Raw genomic sequence first — 12,978 nt, forward strand, 5'->3', positions numbered from 1 at the left:
CAAGCCCTAGTTGGGAAAAAGGAAAAAAAAAAAAAAAAAAAAAAAGCCTGAAGAGAGCCCTAGAGGGAGCGAAACAAGCCTCCTTCATCTGCCCTTCCCTTGCTCTGTGCTTTCTCGTTTCCTACCTCCCAAGAGTATAGAGTATATAAAACTCCCAGTAGATCCTGAGAATAAAGATCCCAGGAATATCACTGCTTTCACCTAAGTGAACATTTTTCCTAATGCAGGGTTGGGCTACAGTCTGAGAAATCCACAAGCAATCCCACGCACTGCAGTTTCAAGCCACTTCAGTTTTCCAGCAAATGGGCCTAACCACAGTGACTTGAAGTATGGGGTTTAAGTGAGCCCGTGAGCAGAGACTTCTTCAAACCAAAGCCCCCTGCCCCAGAGGTCTTTCCTCATCAGGGTCTCAAGATCAGTCTGGCTGGTCCCTCTCAGCAGCTTTTCTCTTAAAGGGGACACCTGAGAGCCCTTCTGGTTCATGCCCTATACACCCCTGCAAATCTGCCCCCTCTGAAATGGGGCAAGGCAGCTACTTCGACTCCATCGTTAAAATGCAGCAAGTCGCAGCTCGTGGGGAAGGTGAGTGAGGTGGAAGGACCTGGTTGTGAAGGCAGCCAGGGACCGGCACGCTCTTGAGCCCCAGGGCTGGTCCAAGGTTAAATGCCTTAAACTTGCCAGTCCTTGGCTCAGTTCTACTTTCGAAGGAGAAAGTCTGTCCTCATTCAGCCAGGCTGCAAGTGCCTTTTGACTTTTAACGTTAACTACCCTCCAGAGCCTCCCGGGTCAAGGAGACTATGCCATACTCTCTCCCCAATCTTCCTGCAGCTCAGCACCAGTCATTTTAGTCTTCTAGCTCTTCAGCTGATCTTCTGACTTGGACATAGGATTTCACTGGAACTTTTAGGCTTCCTAGTCTGGAAATATTTTGAGGTTCGTCTTCTCACGGCTGGATGGCCCGTTTCCTGGATTTATTATAGAATTTAGAAACAAGTCCAGAAGAGGAGGTTGGGGGCATGGCACCTGAAATTTTAGCCTCCATTCCTGTGAGAATTGTGTACCTATCCTATCCTTCTGTGTGTTTATCGTGTAATCCTAACACTCTCAGGTAAGAGAATGATGGTAATACCTTGCTTGCAAGCTTTTTCTTGAGGCCCTTTGCTTTATATCAAGTGCATATCAAATATTTTCCACTCAAGAAAACATTCTAATTTGTAGCTAATTTGTGCCACGAGACTATATAAAGCGCTAGGCCTGGTACTTAAATGAGGCATTGTCCTTCAGAGCAGGCCTGTTGGTGGTGATGGTGCCATCACTCCAGGTGTGCCTGAGATGCTTCTCTGGTGCTGGCCCTCAGCCCACTGACAGCCTTACAGCTTCGCTCGTTGCTTCTGCCACACCTCATCCCAGTCCAAGGTAGTACTATCCAGTATGGTTACCGGACTTGCCTCTCGATGTCTTCCAGCTGTTTTCAAATATCAGTGCTTTGCCATCAAGGAGCATGTTCCAGAGCGTTTCCCAGAGGCTCTAGAGATGTCCCAAAGAGGACTGTCCTGTGCTGCTTGGCTCAGTGGCAACAGCATTAGACTAGCTGGGGCTTTCCGGCAGACTGCTTCAGAATCAACACTCATTTAACTAGATACGTTCTCAGCCGCCTTAAAAAACAAAGTCTTGTAGCCTGACGGGCATATCTGATGTTCATCCAAAACGAAGTGGTCTTCACTTACTAAGGCTAAGCCTTGGATTTTACGGCTTTGTGTTTCCTGGGCCACAGTGGGTGATTACTAATAGAAGGAAGGTGGGGCCTGCAGGGGCTTTGGGCTGTGCGAGAGTAAACACTAAAGCTTGAGTTCCAGCCAGCTGGCAAGTGTGGAAGTCTTTGAAGAAGGTAACGCAAGAACGGAAAAGGAGAATGCAAAGCTTTTTGTACTGAGAGTAGGAGCCCAGCCAGCCGGTAGGACCAACGTGGGCAATAAGAAATGCTTGTTCCTGGACTTCCCTGGCAGTCCAGTGGTTAAGACTCTGCGCTTCCAATGCAGGGGACGCAGGTTCGATTGCTGGTCGGGGAGCTAAGATCCCACATGCCTCACGACGTGGCCAAAAAAATGCTTCTCCCTGTGGATGAGCGTCTGAAAGGGACATTCCGTCTCCATTGTTCCACTCTGAGGGGCACTGCCATCTAGAGATTAGCCCACGAAACTGGAAGAAACCCTTGGGGGTGGGGGGTATCCAGTTTGCTGTGCATCTGGCAGGATCTGTGGATGGTAGGGTAGGGATCCCCCAGCTGGTCACAAATATAAATGGGGCATATAGAAAGAAAACTAAGGACAGATTACTTTCCTACCTCTGAGCCTTCTTTGGGAAGAAGAACCATGGAATGGTGACAATTATCTGAAACGTTTTAAGCTCCCTCCTTGAACTCCTGTCCCTGAGGAATCAAATGACCAAGCCACCCCAGATTTCCCCAGGAGGTGGAGTGAAGCCAGAAGGGAAGAGAGTGAATGGCCCCTCTGCCTTTCCCAGAGCCACCAGAATGAGACTGGTTGCACTGGCTGTGTCGTGTTGAGTGTGTAAAAAGCTATACATTCTTCTCTTCTCATTTCGTTTCTGCGTTTGGATGAATAAAGTGACATGGAAATTATTTGAAAATCCTGGAAGGAAGGTACTTTTCAAATACAGTATTTTTTTCAGCCAATAAACTTACTATTTTTATAGCACTGTTTTTGCCAAGAGTTGTGAAATCACTTGTGTACATAAGGAAGTGAAGGTTACATTCAGCAGCGCAGAATCAGCACTTGAAATCTCATCTCTTGTTCTGCCTATTTTAAGAACTGTCCTGGTTGGAGCATAACAAGTAGACTCACGTGGCATTAGAGCTGGAAGGGCCTTGTAAAGACATCTGGTCCTACTTTTTACCTGATACGCAACTCCTCCCTACCGACTACCCATGAAGAGCCCTTCTGTCTTGGGCTAATTCTCTGTTTTAGGGATGACTCCGATTGTCATGTTAAACCCAAATCTGCCTCCTTGTCAAGGCTCTGGGGTGCTTGCCTTACCCCTACTTTAGGATAGAACGGCCAGTTTAGAACCTGAGTAGCCTTCTCAGGCCTTCCCCATGATCGTGGTGGGAGAGGAACTGAAACCCAACTCAACAGGTGATAGTAGATGTTGATTAAGAATTGCAAAGCTTCCAGGGGCCTTCTTTGGTGGTCCAGTGGTTAAGACTTCGCCTTCCGATGCAGGGGGTGCAGGTTCCATTCCTGGTCAGAGATCTAAGATCCCACATGCTTCCCCGCCAAAAAACCAAAGCATAAAAAACAGAAGCAATATTGTAACAAATTCAATAAAGACTATACAAATGGGCCACATCAAAAAAAGAAAATATATTTTTTTTAAAAATTGCAAAGCTTCCAAAGCAGTAGGAAATGCTGAGCGTTCAGGGCACCATTGGACAGATGAGAAAAAGGTGCCTGCTCCAAGGACAACACCCCTGGGCAGGAAGTTGGTGCTTCTTGGTAAATTAGAAAGAGGCACTCCCTTGTCCTGGGGCACAGCATGGCCAGCAGACGGACTGGATTTTCCACCCCCCCCAGTCCTTCAGCCAGGTATTCTTGTACAGTGATTGCTGTGCACTGCCATACTTTTTGACCCTGATTTAACTACTTATGCTGATGCAATTTGGAAGAGGGCCCTCCAACAGGTTTCCTGTTTGCATTTTTACCTTCCACTAGGTCCAGAAAGGTTTCTCCTTCCTCAAGCTGTCGCCCAGTTAATCTTCTCCATTTCCCCCATGGTACAGGGCCCTGTTTCTGCCTATTACATTTGCTTCACCAGTGCTGCCGAACTTAAGCTCCCTGGTTCCCAGCAGCCTGGGCCCATGCTCCCTTCAAGTAAAGGTCTCTCAGCCCCAGTGTTGTCTCCCAAGGGCTCCAGCAGATATGCTGGGCTCCCGTTTAGAGTGCCAGTTACACTTCCAGTGTGTGAAAGGAAGATTTCCTGCTCCTTTAATCATGAAAAGAATGTCTAGGAGGGCACCCTTGGCCTGTTAAGTGTGGACGAAGAATGTCTCCTGCCATGTCAGGAAAAAAGATGTGACCATCAAGCCTGCAGCCGTCCCCAGCTGTGCACCCTGAGGGGATTCAGCGTGGAGAAAAGCAGGATACTGGCCCTAGATAACTAAGGTGCCTATCAAAGGAATGATTTCAATGAGCCCAGACTCTTGTATCTTCCCATACATAGAAAAGCGCTAATTCATTAACTTGAGGTGTCTGTTTACTGGTCTTTAATCAACAGTAAGCTTTTGATATTACAAATACCTGTGTTTTGCAAAAACTCCCATCCTGGCTTCTCCCCTGCTTCTTTGGAGCAGTCCCTCAGAGGTATCCGAGAGGCTTCCTCCAGGGCTTGAGTCCTCAGAAAGTCTACCGAATAAAACAATTCTCAACTTTTAGGTTGTGCATTTTTTTCATTCAATATAAATTTTCGTGAAGCTGTTGGGTAATTTATCCTCACAGTATCCTGTTTGCTTTTTCCCAGATTGCTCTGGGTCTCCTGCCTTCCTCTCCTCTCTTTTGCCTCCCAACACCTGGCCAAGTGTGTCTACTTAGAATGGATATTGTTTCAAGTGAGTGTTCAGCAGTCAGGAAACACATTTTGGACACTGACTTCTGGACAGTACACTGTGTACTTGTACCCCTGAAAATAAAATGTATCTGATGAAAGTAGCCCTCCTCCAGAGTTTGCTGAGCCGAGGGAAGCAAAAGCCAAATCCAGAGCGCTAGTCTCCTAAGGAACAGCCAAGGCTTTGTGCTTGCTTCTCTGCAGACCCGCCTCGCCTTGGACAGCGGCAGGCACGGGGTGCCACATGGAGGGAGGCTGCCCGAAGTCACTGTCGGCCAGTCCAGGCTGCAAAATGTGCGCGGCGGCTGAGGGAGGCTTCCTCCAGCCACGTGTGCGGTGACAATCACACGTGCAGCGGGAAGGCAGTGCACACCCGGAGCTCCCCGCCTCCCGAAGCTTCCCCCGCAGGTGGAGGTAGACGGCACTATCCTTTTGGCATCGGTGTCAGAGGTTCCGCTGGGGTCCCGAGCCACCGCCCTCGGCGTCCAGGTCCCCAGAAGTCGGGGCACCGCCCACCCTTCCAGCGTGACGCGGGCGCGGGGGCTCGGGAGTTGTAGTTCCCGGCTGGGCGCGAGCGCCAGGGCTGGGGCGGCGCGGACTCCACGTCCCGGCGGGCGGCGCGGCTCGGTCCGGGGCGCCGGGGGAGGGGCTGCTCGGCCCTTTAAACCATTCAGGGCAGCTCCGAGGGCCGCAGCCGGGGACGGCGCCACGCGGGGGCCGAGCAGACGCGGCGGCGGCGGCGGCGGCGGCGGCGGGGCGCTCCGGGGAGGTGCGTACTGGGTCCCTTCGTCCCCCGGACCTGCGGAGGCGCGGGTCCCCGGATTCCGGGGCCTCGCGGACCGTGGGCTCCGGGCGCCCTCGCGGGCGGGAGCGGGCCGGGCTGAGCTTCCCGCGTGAACCCGCCCCTTCCCCGCGGCGCTGGTGGTCAGGTGGCTGCCTGCCCCCGGCCGCCTCTCCACCCAGCCCCGGATCCCCTCCCAGGCTTTCCTTGGCGTGGCCCCCTGGACTGTCCTGACTCCAGCCCCTCTCCCAGCCCGGGACCCTCAGGCCAGGGAGAGTGGCCCCCTTTCCAGATGTTAGGGCCCCGCGGCGTTTCTGAACATCTGGGTGGAACGCGGAGGCCCCCGGTGGATGCCGGAGGGTGTCCACGTTGCGGCGGGGGCTCAGCCCGAAGTGTGGGCGCTCAGAGCCGCAGCGGGAGCCCTGCATCTGATGTTGACCACCTTCCTCTCCCCCGCACCGGCTTTGGCCAGTCACTAGACCCTGGACTTTGACCTGTCTCTCTCCACCAGGCCCGGGCAGCTGATGGTTTTGGCGAAGTACCTTAAGGTAGCTGGGTCCACACCCTCTTCCCCACCTACCTCTTGTCCTCCCCCCACACCACCACCACCCTGGCTCCCCTCCCTCATGACCGCCTGGATCCTCCTTCCTGTCAGCCTGTCAGCATTCTCCATCACTGGCCTATGGACTGTGTGAGTAAAGAGGGGGATGGGGGGAGGCAACTAGGGGACAAAATGGACCCAGGCTGAGAAGGGACAGGACCCAACAGGAGCCTGATGGCACACACAAAGTCCCTTGTCCTGTTGCAGGCTCCAGGGTGGTACCCAGGGCCACTCTGGCTGTCTGCAAAGCCTGGCCTGGTGCCTGGGCACACAACCCCTTGGGACAAGCTGGCACCACTGCTGTCCAGCAGGGTGGCCCTGACAGACACACTTCTAGCCAGGGCAACTTCCAGAGGTCCTCTAGTTTGGGACTAGGCTATGGGTTCTAGAGTAGCATCAAGCCCCAGGGCCACCCCAGGTTGAGCCCCCGGAAAGGACAGTAAGGCTGAATGGGGGCAGAATCAAAGGAAAAGAGTCAGTGGGAGAAGGCTGGGTGCATCATGGGGCAGGGTGACAGTTGTGCTCCCGCAGGTATGCCATGGCCGTGATGAACCACCACGTGTGCCCCGTGGAGAACTGGTATGGCGCACTCTGCAGACAGCCTCACTCTAAAGCTCCCTTCATCTCTGTTCCCTCTGGGGCCGGGGCTGCCTCGAGCCAGATGGAGACACTGGGCCTCACTGCTCTTCTCTGACATTGGCAGCGCCTGCCCCTCCCCAGGCATGGCTTCGTGCCCACCTACCTGCTTCCCACCATCATTGGCCCCTTTGGCTTCTGTCTCAGGGGGGCCCTGGGAAGTGGGCTCTTCTGCCCCTGCCAAGGGAGGTCTGGGAGGGTAGTCTCCGAGAGGCCTGAGGCTACAGGCCGAGGGCCTGGGGGAACCCCTTTCCCCCAGGCTACTCTCTGTCCTGCCTGCCAGGTCCTACAACGAATCCTGCTCTCCTGACCCCACTGAGCAAGGGGGCCCCAAGACCTGCTGCACCCTGGACGATGTCCCCCTCATCAGGTAAGGCCTAGAAACCGCGCAGGTCACAGAGACCCAAGGCCCTGCTAGACTCCCAACTAAGCCCCCCCAGCAAAGGCCTGTCCTTGGGTCTCAGGAATAATAATTCCATTAAGAGCACTTAATTACAATATTACTTACCAGTTACTACGTACCGGACCCTGTGCTGAATGCTTTACATGCGTAGCGGCATTTAATTCTCCTAGCACTAAGGCAGCTGTTGTTTTCACCGTTTTATAGGCAAGGAAAGTGAGACAGAGCTATGTCATCCATCCAGGTCCCTCAGCTAGTAAGTGGAGGCACCTGGATTTAAGTTCAAGCTGTTTGCCCAGCCCAAGTTCTGGCTTAAGGGAAGCCAGACCCCCTGCAGGCCTTGACGGTCTCAGGGAGTCCAAGAGCCTCGGGGTCTGCCGAGCAATCCTGGGCACTGCCTACCCCAGCACGCACACCAGCTCTGCCTTGGGGGGAGGTGTGGCCAGCCTAGGGCCAAATGTTTGTGAGGGACCCTGGCCCTTCTCATCAGTCGGGCTTGCCTGCTAAGGAACAGGCACAGATAAGGCAAGGGAGAGCAGGCGGGCCAGAACGGGGCCTTCCGGTGCTCCTGCCCCCCCTCACTCTGTCCTCGCCCCCTCCTCTCAGCAAGTGCGGCACATACCCCCCCGAGAGCTGCCTCTTCAGCCTCATTGGCAACGTGGGTGCTTTCATGGGTGAGTTGTGCCCTCGGCCCGACCACCAACCTGCTCAGTCCCGCCCGCCCTCACACCTGCTCCCCAAAGAGGCCCAGGAAGCCCTGGCCTCGCGCCGCCTACCCCGCCACGAGCTAAGGCCAGCGGGGCCACTTCTCTTCCGTTCCTTGAAGGCCCAAGGCTAACTTGCACACGGCCTCGCCGGTAGGGCACACCACCCGCCTGTCCGTTCCCTTCCTGCCCTCAGAGTATCTGGGGAAAGCTGGTGGGCTCGCTGGGCTGGGCCAGGGCCAGAGCCGGCCCCACCTGTGCTCTCCTCCCCCAGTGGCCCTCATCTGCCTCCTGCGCTACGGGCAGCTCCTGGAGCAGAGCCGTCATTCCTGGGTCAACACCACGACGCTCATCACAGGCTGCACCAACGCTGCGGGCCTGGTGGTGGTGGGCAACTTCCAGGTGCGCCCGCCCGCCCACCTCTTGCACTTCCCGAAGGGGGCCAGGCTTTCGGCAAGGGCCCTGTTTCCCGAGGGTTGACCCAAGCTGCGGGTCTGCCCCTCAGGGTTGGGGGTGGGAAGAACAGGGCCCGGGAGGGGAAAAGCCCGGGAGGGAGGGACGGAGCGGGGTGGAGGGGGCTGCTTCACGGGTCGGCCCCTCTCTCCGGGCCCAGGTGGATCACGCTAAGTCTCTGCACTACGTCGGAACCGGCGTGGCCTTCACTGCCGGGCTGCTCTTTGTCTGCCTGCACTGTGCCCTCTCCTACCACGGGGCCACTGCCCCCCACGACCTGGCTGTGGCCTACCTGCGGATTGTGCTGGCAGCCATCGCCTTTGTCTCTCTGATCCTCAGTATCCTTCCAGGACAGGGCGGCCAGGAGCTCCTCCTGTAGCCCAGGCCCTCTCCCACCCAAGATGGGGATCCGCCCCCACCCGGGTGGTCTTCTGCCCCCCTCTCCCGGGAGGTGAGGCCTGGTCCTCGGCCCCAGCCTAGCCGCATATCCGGGAAGGCAGAAAGGGCGTCGCCAGGCTGCCGCCCATCCCACTGAACATTTCCTTAGCCCCATCCCAGGCGGGGTCTTCTTCATCCACGAGAGCTCTCAGCTGCAGCACGGGGCAGCCCTGTGCGAGTGGCTGTTTGTCATCGACATCCTCATCTTCTACGGTACCTTCAGCTACGAGTTCGGGGCAGTCTCCTCGGAGACACTGGTGGCCACACTGCAGCCTGCCCCCGGCCGGGCCTGCAAGTCGTCCGGAAGCAGCAGCACCTCCACACACCTCAACTGTGCCCCTGAGAGTGTCGCCATGATCTGAGGTCTGGGGAGGGTGGCTGGCCCGGCCTCCGCAGCTCCCCACCCCGTTATCTCCTTTGCATTTATTTTGTACCAAAAAACGGTTTTGAGAAAGTATTCTGTTGGGACAGAGGCTTCCTCGCTCCTGGAGGAGTGGCCATCCCACACCCACCTGTGCCATACAGGAGCGGGCCCTGGCAGCTGCCCAAGCTGCGCACAGCCTGCTCCCACACCGCAGTGTTATTTTTATGTTTTAAAGGTCACGTATCCTCATTCACCCAGCCAGCCCTTCAGGTGCCTTCTATTCCCCCAGTGCCACTGGGGTTTCCTGCTGCAGGAATTGGGGGCTGGGAACAGCAAGAGGGACAGCAGTCTGGGGCGGGGGTGAGCACTCCTTGGTCTGTGGGAAGGCCCACTTCTGGGCCCATTGAGCCGCACTGGGATTCTTCACTCTGTCCCTTTCTTTAGGGCAAATAACACAGCAGAACCACGTGGGTATTTTAGTACTTTTTTTTATATATATATCTATTAAAAGAATTCTAATTTGCATGTTTGTAGTCTGTTCTGGAGAGTTGGAGAGGGCCTGATGCTGGCTTTCCCTAGGCAAAGGATGGGAGAAAGCCTCTGCCTCCAGGGAGGGTCCTGAGTGCCCGCTGCTCTTTGAGAGCAGGACTGCCAAAAATGAGGGATGCCAAGTGCTATCCAAATACCCCGCAAGGGCTTGAAGCCCTTTCTGGGCCTTTAAACAGTCTAAAGAGCCGACTCGATCCTTTCACACTTCCTGTCCTGCTCAGAGTCTGGTTTGAAGCTTGATTCCACACTAAGGGATATGAGGAAGGGAGGATACAGAGAATAACTTGAAAATGTTTGTTAGAAGCAATCTTTGCAGTGACGCTAAAGAAAGCCCCTGGGATTCTAAGGTTGACTAAAGATTGCAGGGGGCGGGAGAGAGATGGGCTAGTTTTTCTTTACCGTTTTTAAGTAACTACTGGCTGCCAGACCCTGACACATTTTGCTTTCCAACCGCAGACACAGAGGCCGAAGCCCTGGCTGGTCTGGTTGGTGGCCAAGTTCTTGACCTGGGCCCTACTGCCCTGAGGCCAGCAGGCTTGGCAGAGAGGGATACGCAGCCTGGTACCTTCTACGGTTCAGGACCACCTTCCCCCATAGCAGTAGAGACCCACTGGAGGGTACAGAGTCCCTGCCCAGGCCTGTGAGCAATGGAGCGGCAGGATGGGTAAAGAAACTTTTAATGAGAATCCGAGGCAGAAGAGGAAGGTGTTGTGGAGGAGGACTGGTGTGCCGTCCCAGCCACCTCATGTGTACATGGCTCCATGGAGGTTCTCGAGTCGGTGCTTCTGCTGCTGCTTGCGAGCCTGAAGGAAAGAGGGTGCACTGGGCAGGGGCCGTACCCCAAGGCCTGTGGGTGAAGGGACAGGGCAGCCACCGTGGGACTGGCTCACTGTTCTCAGGCCCTGGGCACCTGCGATGCCAAGGCCCTTGCCCCTCACTAAAATCACTGGGAAGGCCGCCAGAGTCAGGGACCATGAGGCCCACTCAGGCTTGCTGAGGTGGGGAACGAGAGCATCAAGGACGGACTCGGGGAGCCCCGTCACCACCCACTCCACTTACCCAGCCCCCTACCTTATCTCGTCTATACTCCTCATAAGTGTCATCGTCAGTGGGCAGCTCGTGGCGGCACAGGGGGCAGGAATTTGTCTGGGAAAAGCAGTGCAGTGTACGAGCCCAGGTCTGGTCTTGATAAGCTAAAAACCGTCTCCAGCTCCCAAATCCCACCCCTATCCCTCTCCCGTCTCTGATCCCCCCAGTGGTCCATAAACAGAAAGCGGCTTGAGAACTGGGCCCAGGGCAGGGTGAGGGCTGGGAAAAAGGAAGCAGTACCTTGCTCAGCCAGGGCAGAATGCAGTTGGAGTGGAAGAGGTGATGGCAAGGCATCTCAATGGCAGTCTCCTCCTCCTCAAATTCCAAAAGACACACGGGGCACTTGAGCTCTTGAGGAGGGAGTGCTAATCAGGAGAGCTGCTATAGGCCCTACCTCCCAGCTCCCATTCCTGAAGGACACTTCTTGCCCCAGCCTGGCCTGGAAAACTGAAGAGCCAGACCACAGTCTGGCTTCCAGAGGGGGTGGGTCTGGCACACCTGACCCAAATAGTGGAAAGAATTAGTGTTCTCACCAGCCTGACAGCCCCTGATGACCGTCCTGGGGAGGTTCTCAACTGCAGTCTTGGCAGCAGGTGGAGGCAGGTGGTGATCCCAATCTACTACCAACCCCAAGTCTTCGAAGTCCATCCTATTGAAAAGGGACCTGGGAAGAAGAATCCAAGGTCAGAACCAAAGAAAAATCATACTTTTGGGGCTTCCCTGGTGGTCCAGTGATTAAGAATCCACCTGCCAATGCAGGGGACACGGGTTTGATCCCTGGTCCAGGAAGATCCCACATGCTAAAGGGGAACTAAGCCCGTGCACCACAACTACTGAGCCCGTGCTCTAGAGCCCACGAGCTGCAACTACTGAGCCTGTGTGCCACAACTACTGAAGTCTGTGCGCCCTAGAGCCCGCGTGCTGCAACTAGTAAGCGCACATGCCGCAACTACTGAGCCCGCGTGCTGCAACTACTGAAGCCCTTGCGCCTAGAGCCCATGCTCTGCAACAAGAGACGCCACCGCAATGAGAAGCCCGCGCACCGCAACGAAGAGTAGCCCACGCTCGCTACAACTAGAGAAAGCCCGTGTGAAGCAACGAAGACCCAGCATAGCCAAAACACAAAAAACCCATACTTTCTCATTGCCCCCGCAGTCCACTAAGCATTAACAGATAAGTACTCTGCCCAGCTACTAGTACTAATAGCTACCCCTCAGTAGTGCTCACTACGTAAAAAGCACAGCGGGAAATGGCTTACAGCTGCCATCAGACAACCCCAAGCACGCAGGCTGTTTATTCCTATTTTACACATGAGACAACAGCTCAGAGAAGTTACCCAGGCCACGCAGGAATGACCTGGTAAAGCCAGATTCCAAGTGGCAGTGTGGCTTCCATGCTTGGAGTTCCTAACGAATATGCCTACTCACAGCCACACGGCCCCTACCCCGCCCCCATGACCCGCCTATTCCAGAACCTCCTAGAGCCCACTGCCCTGCGGCCCCGACTCCCCCGACTCGCCAGCTCGTCTTTTCCAGAACCCCCTTGGCCCGGGCCCCTCCAAGGACGATCCAAATTATCGACTTCCCCCTTATCCCACTATAGAACTAACTCTCCAGATTATTTATCCGTCCTCCTCTGAATCCACTGCCCCAGATAATCCGCCTTCTCCAGCCAGCTTCAGCCCAGTAACCTGCTGCGTGAGCCCTACCTCCCAGCCCCGCGCACCCACCTTGCGAGCTCCAGCAGCATGTTGGTTCGGGCATCCTGCTCGGGCTGCAACGGCTCGCAGTCGTGTTCATCGAAATAAGACGCCATGGCAGCGGGCCTGACACAGCCCTCGGACCCCGCTGCACCTCAGCCTCGCGGTGCTGGCCAATAAACTGGCGAGTTGAGGGAGGATGACCAATCATAGCATCCGAAAGGCGGGCACAGTGGCTCTTTCGCCTCAGGGAAAGCGGAAGTATTAATTTTCTCACCTTTCATTGGCTCGATTAAGTCAGGTGACCAAAGGCTGAAACCAATGGCAGGGGCCGGGGCTGGTCAGAAAATGTTCGTCTTGCAGTCCCAGCCTAGAGTAGGTTCGTGGGAGGGACGTCTGGATCGCGTCCCTAGAGCCCTGAAAAACCAAGGGTCTGGGCTGTAGGGGTCCTCCATCCGCTCTACGGCTCAGAGAGTCTCGGCAGGACAGATGTCAGAGGTCTCTCAGAGAGGGAGGGAGGCCCTGGCCCAGGGATCATGGTTCTGCGAGCCTAGGGAGGCCTGGTGTCAGGACGCTTCCCGCTGCTCTGTCGCGGCCTCGCCGGGCACTTCTGCACTCTAATTAGTTCAGGGCTTGGCGCTTCA

General features: G+C 55.6%; 2 protein-coding genes across 2 annotated transcripts; one reads left to right on the plus strand and one right to left on the minus strand.

Moving 5' to 3' along the window:
- The first annotated feature begins 5,297 nt into the window (after nt 1-5,297).
- Nucleotides 5,298-9,522, plus strand: TMEM150A (transmembrane protein 150A). Its single transcript, XM_065891478.1, has 8 exons — nt 5,298-5,389; nt 5,913-6,092; nt 6,534-6,581; nt 6,922-7,008; nt 7,645-7,712; nt 8,017-8,144; nt 8,356-8,533; nt 8,754-9,522. The coding sequence occupies exons 2-8, from the start codon at nt 5,926-5,928 to the stop codon at nt 8,993-8,995; spliced, it is 918 nt and encodes a 305-aa protein (XP_065747550.1). The 5' UTR covers nt 5,298-5,389; nt 5,913-5,925; the 3' UTR covers nt 8,996-9,522.
- Nucleotides 9,523-10,207: 685 nt separating this feature from the next.
- RNF181 (ring finger protein 181) lies at nt 10,208-12,476 on the minus strand. Its single transcript, XM_065891436.1, has 5 exons — nt 12,365-12,476; nt 11,169-11,299; nt 10,876-10,985; nt 10,618-10,692; nt 10,208-10,349 (listed from the first exon to the last, which is right to left on the minus strand). Exons 1-5 carry the CDS (start codon nt 12,448-12,450, stop codon nt 10,290-10,292), a joined length of 462 nt encoding a protein of 153 aa, XP_065747508.1. The 5' UTR covers nt 12,451-12,476; the 3' UTR covers nt 10,208-10,289.
- Nucleotides 12,477-12,978: the final 502 nt, after the last annotated feature.

The sequence above is a fragment of the Phocoena phocoena genome, chromosome 14 (genome assembly GCF_963924675.1).
Source record: "Phocoena phocoena chromosome 14, mPhoPho1.1, whole genome shotgun sequence".
Taxonomy (NCBI): domain Eukaryota; kingdom Metazoa; phylum Chordata; class Mammalia; order Artiodactyla; family Phocoenidae; genus Phocoena; species Phocoena phocoena.